This window comes from Dothidotthia symphoricarpi (genome assembly GCF_010015815.1).
Source record: "Dothidotthia symphoricarpi CBS 119687 unplaced genomic scaffold P153scaffold_25, whole genome shotgun sequence".
NCBI classification, from domain to species: domain Eukaryota; kingdom Fungi; phylum Ascomycota; class Dothideomycetes; order Pleosporales; family Dothidotthiaceae; genus Dothidotthia; species Dothidotthia symphoricarpi.
This window is the reverse complement of record NW_022985032.1, coordinates 360,474-367,151: the sequence shown is the minus strand read 5'-3', so window position 1 is coordinate 367,151 and position 6,678 is coordinate 360,474. Positions and strand designations below refer to the sequence as shown.

At 46.8% G+C, this 6,678-nt stretch overlaps 3 protein-coding genes across 3 annotated transcripts; all 3 read left to right on the top strand.

Moving 5' to 3' along the window:
* Positions 1-1,987: 1,987 nt before the first annotated feature.
* Positions 1,988-3,713, top strand: P153DRAFT_379903 (glycerophosphodiester transporter; the record flags this gene model as incomplete). Its single annotated transcript, XM_033669891.1, has 4 exons — positions 1,988-2,152; positions 2,260-2,542; positions 2,591-3,329; positions 3,383-3,713. The coding sequence occupies 4 exons, from the start codon at positions 1,988-1,990 to the stop codon at positions 3,711-3,713; spliced, it is 1,518 nt and encodes a 505-aa protein (XP_033518362.1).
* A 1,036-nt stretch (positions 3,714-4,749) lies between these two features.
* Positions 4,750-5,532, top strand: P153DRAFT_371276 (uncharacterized protein). Its single transcript, XM_033669232.1, has 2 exons — positions 4,750-5,380; positions 5,433-5,532. The coding sequence occupies exon 1, from the start codon at positions 4,796-4,798 to the stop codon at positions 5,363-5,365; it is 570 nt and encodes a 189-aa protein (XP_033518361.1). The 5' UTR covers positions 4,750-4,795; the 3' UTR covers positions 5,366-5,380; positions 5,433-5,532.
* A 449-nt stretch (positions 5,533-5,981) lies between these two features.
* Positions 5,982-6,284, top strand: P153DRAFT_252435 (uncharacterized protein; the record flags this gene model as incomplete). Its single annotated transcript, XM_033662727.1, has 1 exon — positions 5,982-6,284. A coding segment is annotated over one exon (303 nt), but the record flags the coding sequence as incomplete, so codon positions are not given.
* Between the last annotated feature and the right edge of the window lie 394 nt (positions 6,285-6,678).

The following is a 6,678-nucleotide window of genomic DNA, read 5'->3' as shown; positions in this document are numbered from 1 at the left end:
TTAATAAAGATATTAAATATATTAGTATTAATTTAGTAGATAAAGATAATACTATTAACTATTTCTTTAAACTTACTAGATAGTATACCTTAAAAGAAGCCTAAATAATACTTAAGAAGCTTTTTTTATTAAAGTATTTTTCTATTTAGAAGTTAAAAGTATATCTACTATAAAGTAGAACTAATATTTAATAAAGATATAATATACTAAAAAGAAAGGTATTAGTATATTCTTTAATAGCTTCTTCTTATATATCTATTTAATAAAAAGGTTAAATATATTAGTATTAACTTTACTAATAAAAAAAATACTTTTTATTACTACTTTATACATCTTAAAAAGTATACTATAATAAAGTTTTAAATAGTAATAAAAAAGCTTTTTATAAAAGATATATCTTTTCTTTTAGCTTTAGCTATAATAAAAATAGTACTTAACTTAGTAATTATATTTATTCTACTTTAGCTCTAACTATAATAAAGATAGTACTTAACTTAGTAGTTATAATTACTTTACTAGTAATAAATTTTAAAGGTAATAAGTTAAAAAAAAAGTCTAAATAGTATTAAAGAAGCTTTTTATAAAAAGTATAACTCTTTTTTATTAAATAAAAGTATATTTATTTATATAGTAAGTTAAATAACTTATTATTAAAATACTAATAGTAATAAATATAGGCTTTAACTAAATCTTTAGTATTTCTTAACTACTTAGTAAAGTATTCTAGAATATTAATAGTAGTATTAAGAGTTACTACCTAATTAAGCTTAGAAATAGTAGTAGTACTTAAAGTTTTACTTAATAATAAAAACTTTATATAGTATAAAGATACCTTTACTAATATACTTACTAGGCTGTAATAGTTAAGAAATAGACTATTTATAGTATAATTTAATATATAATAGTTATAAATATCTTTATATACTTATTATAAAATAAGGTATAAATTTACCTACCTATTTAATAATAAACTGTAGTTATTTTATACTAAGTTTATATAAATTTACTTTATATTTTATACTATATTATAGTATAAAATACAGTCTTTCTTCTGTGTTTTTTACCTAATAAAGCTATAAAGTAAATTACCTAATTTTGTACCTTAGTAAGAGCAATACAATTACTAAATACGCGCGTTAGAGAAGTTAGTTTGTAGATACTACAAAGACGTTCTCTACTACAACCCCTTATTCTCTACCTTAAACCTAGTTAGCTCTATATCTCGCTTCTCAAGTCTTGTCTATATTTCTTTTGGTGTTCTTAGTGCTTTCCGGATCACGTGCCATTACGTTGGTGACGAACAAGCTTTTTAACGGTAACAAGCGCTAACTTGCTTAGGTTCAAGCCATGCTGCCTACCCGGAAGCCACCAAAGCATGGCGAAGCTTGACATTTTAACATCATTGTTACGACGGTCGATGAATCGGCAACTTCTTGCGCCGCCTCTTCGCTAGAAGCTCAGTGCTCTGTGGGGCGAGTAGGAAGGATGACGAGGACTACACGTGCTAGGTCTCCAACGGTCTGAGGCATATTTATCAGAGTTTGAAATTCCTCGTGTACCGTGACATAAACCGTCTGATGCGCCCATTCAGAGCCGCGTAGAATCATTCCCGGGTTGAAAATTACGAATCGATATACCCGACACTTTGTATCGCACCTTCTTCTTCGGGAAAGGCTTGAGGAAGCGGGTTGACATCTGCACGTGCTCATTGCATATCCTGATGTCTGAGTGGTCAGTCGTGTGCCGAGTACGGTTGCAAGCTTGCACAGCGTCTTATCCGGAGTCAACGGCGGTGATCACCGGGTCTGTATCTCGAGTGGTACAAATTGAGGCAACCAACCCGGTGCAGGGTCCATTGTGCTGATACCAGATCGCGGTTATCAACCATCGCCTCTACTTCCACCTTTGCTAGTTTGCTTGCGCCCAAAACCACGCCTTCAGACAACTCTCACGCGTGCTAAAACTTTGGGGTATTGCGGATAGCACAATGGCTGCTGCGAAAGAGACCTCACCCAACTTGCGCGACCCTGCCAGCGACAAAGACATCGAGCGTCGTGGCAGCGTCGCAAGGACAGATAAAGGACGATGGGAAAAGCTCTGGCCCGTCATGGCCTGCGGTGCCGGACTGTTCAGTGATGGCTACTTGAACAATGTACGAACCTTCCAAAGCGACAAACCCCGAGCGACATTTCTATCCAGCGACCATCGCATGCCAAAGCAACCCTACCCACGCGATGCAAACACTAACATTCGATGTAGATCATCGGACCTGTCAATACCATGCTTAGCAAAATCTATCCGAAAGAGTATACCGGCTCGTCCATCCAGGCGAACATTAGCAGTATCACGTTTGCCGGCACAGTTGTCGGGATGCTCTTTTTCGGCTACACATCGGATCATTTCTCGCGGAAATGGTCGCTCGTAGTATCGACTATAATTATCCTCCTGTTCGCTGCACTTGGGACAGGATCTTATGGAGCAGGCGGGAGTCCGTCGGGATTGTTGACAGCGCTGGCTGTATATCGATTCTTCTTGGGCATCGGTAGGAGGCTCTCGATCACACTTGAAACTTGATACTGACAGTTGCAAGGAATTGGAGGGGAGTACCCGGCAGGCAGTGTGGGCTGTGCAGAATCCACCGGCGAACTCGAAGCGGGCAGCCGCAACAAGTATTTCATCCTTTTCACGAATGTTCAGATCGATCTCGCCTTCTTGATCGCCGCAATAGTCGCCACCGTCGTAGTGGTCATCACTGGAGAAAACCATCTACGTGTAGCATGGCGAATATGTCTCGGACTCGGAGTTTTGCCTCCGTTGTCACTCATGTATCTGCGGTTCAAACTCCAGGAGCCTGAGGCTTTCAAGCGCGAGTCCATGGCCAAATCCAAGACTCCATGGCTGCTCATTATCAAGTATTACTGGTTCCGACTCAGTATCGTCAGCATCATCTGGTTCATCTACGATTTCAGCGCCTATTCGTTTGGTATCTATGCTAGCACCATTTTGTCAAACTTGCTTGGACCTACATCGCCATTATGGAAGAGTCTGGCATGGAACATCCTAATCAACTTCTTCTACATGCCGGGATGTCTGGCTGGTGCTTTCGTCGCCGACTTACCATCTATGGGCCCGAAGAAAACATTGTGCATTGGAGTCACGCTGCAAGGCATCATTGGATTTATTATGGCCGGATGCTATCCTTGGCTTGCTAAGCCTGAGAACGTTGCAGGCTTTGTAGTCGTATATGGCATCTTCCTCGCTCTGGGCGAATTTGGGCCAGGCGACAACATTGGCCTAGTTGCATCGAAGACTTGCGCGACTGGTATACGGTACATACATCTTCGTTCCATCACTATCCTGTTACAAACTGACAATCCCACAGAGGCCAATACTATGGTATCGCGGCGGCTGTCGGCAAGATTGGTGCATTCGCTGGCTCCTACGCGCTGTCCGCTCTGCAAGCTGCGGCCGGTGACGACGAGGTTGCAGCAGGCCGCAATCCATTCTTCGTTGCCAGTACCCTCGCCTTTTTGGCCGCAGGTCTGGTCTTGCTGCTTCCACACATCGGACAGGATACGATTGACAAGGAGGATGTGGACTTCCGCCAGTACCTGACAGCGAACGGATACGACACAAGCCAGATGGGATTACAGGGTGAGAAGACTGGGGGTCGCGATGAGCTGAACGACAGGGTAATAGGAGAGAAGCATTGAAATTGATTAGGGGAGAGGTGTGGTGAGCTCAGCGGAAGGTCGGGTGTGGGGCATTGAATACAACATGTCCAAACTTGCAGATCAACATGTGGGTTTGATGAGGTCGGCAAAATCACATGATGAACAGCCATGTTCATGTTCGGAGAGGTCTTCGTCCCGAGGTAAACCTCACAGTTTACCCATTTGTACGTCATACGTCATCTTGCATTAGAGATCCGTTCCGGCATGCCAGTTTGCCATTTTCTGAATAACCCCAGAGCCTGCAGTGCAAGCGGTTACGCGGCACGCGACCCCATGGCCCCATAAACCCCACTAATTCCACGAGTACCTCAGGTCTCCGCGCACAAAGATTCTAATCAATTCGAAAGGACAGATCGTCTGCATTCGAACAACACCCATGTTGCAGGAAACATTGCTTATTGCGCGAGCCCAGCACCGGCTGACGAAGGAGGCACATTTCGAGAAGGTACCACCGCATAAACCTCGTCAAGTTGCACATGGCTAGACCCAGATAGGCATGGTGATAAGCTCAAGTTCGTCGGGCTTGGGTAGGTAATCTGTGCTACTAAGATACAACCCGCAATTCCTATCCTATCGCCCACTTTTTGTGCGATTGCCTACCTCGACACTATAACGTGTAGTCTGCGGTGCTAGTATAGTACGTATGGTGCGATAGGATGTGTGTTGAAAAGAGGGAATGGAAGGAATGCCGCTGTGGTGTGATGTTCTCGCGTGCTGATGTTTTGAATGCAGCTTAGATACCTACCTCGTCTAGAATACGGATTATCACCGGCGTTTAAGCACGCGAAGTGCGACGTTTCTTGAGAGTAGTTGTCTTAGCGAGCGCCCCTCGCAGTGGTCCTGCAGTAGTGCGGCGCGATGTGGGAGTAGGAATAACAAAGTATATGGAGTGGAGGTACTTAGCAGGACCACTAGCATCAAGCAATCACAATATTCCACGCAGTAGTATTAAAGACAAGCAGAGCCCCACTGAGCCCAGCTTGCCCCCCCCCCCCATTCCAATATCATTGAACACCTGTTACCCTCCTCCCTACTGTTTCAATCCTCACACAAAGAGCAAAATGTCTCCCACAGCTGTATCCCCCGCGGCACCACCCACAAACGGGAAATCGACGTCGTCCAAGCAGATCCCCGCCTGGGTCACCCCAGACCTCACACGTCTTCTCCGCGTCGAGCTCCTCCCTGGAGACTTCGCCAGCCGCGCCATCTCCCTCGTCACCCTCCCCGCCGGCGCACTCTTCGCTCGCATATCGAACCCCACGCCAGCCACCTGCGCGTACACATCCGTGCAGGCCGGCCGCGACCTGCACATCGAGCTGAACTGCGACCTGGTGTACATCAACCACTCTTGTACGCCGACAGTCATTTTCGACATGGAGAAGTGGGAGGTTAGGGTCAACCCGGAGCTCGAGGGGGGGCTGAAGGAGGGGGACGAGTTGTCGTTCTTCTACCCAAGTACTGAGTGGCATATGTCGCAGCCGTTCGATTGCTTATGCAAGACGAAGGAGTGTAGGGGGCGCATTGCGGGCGCGAAGGATACGGATCCTGCTGTGCTGGAGAAGTACCGGCTCAACGCGCATATTGAGGAGTTGTTGAGGGAGAAGAGCGAGGGGGCCAGGAATGGCTCGTAGGGATGGGAGTGTGCTCTGATGTCGGTTAGGATGAGAGGACGCGCCCTGGCGTAGAGCTATAGAATACAAATCACCGCCTGTGACGCTCCGCAGTTATGCAATTGCTGAATTTCCTCTGGCTTTGCACTCCATGTTGTTCATCTTTCAATACCGCTCTCATCGGATTTTATTGTTGCGAAGGGTTAAGACCTCCGTTCTCCGCAACGGCTCGTATGGCAAACAATGCGGGGGCGGGGTAATAGCGGCCGAACTCCTGACTTGGCGCAGCGCTATCACGAAGTCACCAACATGTCATCCAATGTGAGTCTTCGCATCTGACCTCCGCGGAATCCTACTCGAACCCATCACACATTAGGTGCGGCCGAGGCACGGCATGACGGTTGGCGCAATGGTCAAGAAATCATGGCTTCACTCCCCTCTGCATCCGCGTCCTCTTTGAATCCATCACAATAACACCTCCTTCACTCTCTACTCGCAAACAATCTTCTCACGTAGTTGTACGAGAAAAACACTCGTAGATCTCCATCCCCGTTCCCCAGATCCCACACCCCCGCTCCCCCACACCGCCCCCACTTCTCCCCCGGGACTCGCCGCCATGCCTCCCCACACCCACACCCTCACCTCCCTGCCCGAAGAGCTCATCGATCGCATCGTCTTTCTTACAGACGCCCGACCCACTCTCCACGCCCTCACGCTCGTTTCAAAAGACCTAAACCGCATCACAACACCACACCTCTACTCCGCCATCGCCCTCACAAACACCGATTTCCAGTACCTGCGGCCCCTTGCATACCTACTCTGGACATCGCTGCCCCACCGGGCGCTGGTGAAAGTATTCTCGGTGCGGAGGGCGTATGGGGGGAATCTCGCGCCGTGGCCCCAGTGCGTGGAGTTGGAGGGTGTGCTGAGGGACCAGATTGAACGGCATGTGAGGAAGGGGGATAAGGAAGAGTGGTTTCGCCAGGTTAGGGATGGGATTGATGCGTTGCCTGTGGCGAGTCTGCTGTTGAGGTCGTTGCCCAATGTGGGGGTTATGCGGTTCGATGGGTTTTGTTTGGTGGATCCGGAGATGAGGTGAAGAGGATGGTGGGAGGTGGAGAGAGAGGCGCAGGTGAGCGGGCGGAAAAAATTGTCTGCCGGATGAAGTTCTTTGCGATGATGATGTTGGGGATTGAGTTAGAGGAGACGTGTAGCTTGATTTGGGTTGCTGGCTTGGACGGGAAACAGGTTACTGAGCGAGACCTTGCGACCCGTTCTCACACGCACATTTGTCGCATACGCCAAACCATCAATCTCATGACCATCTCACTGCT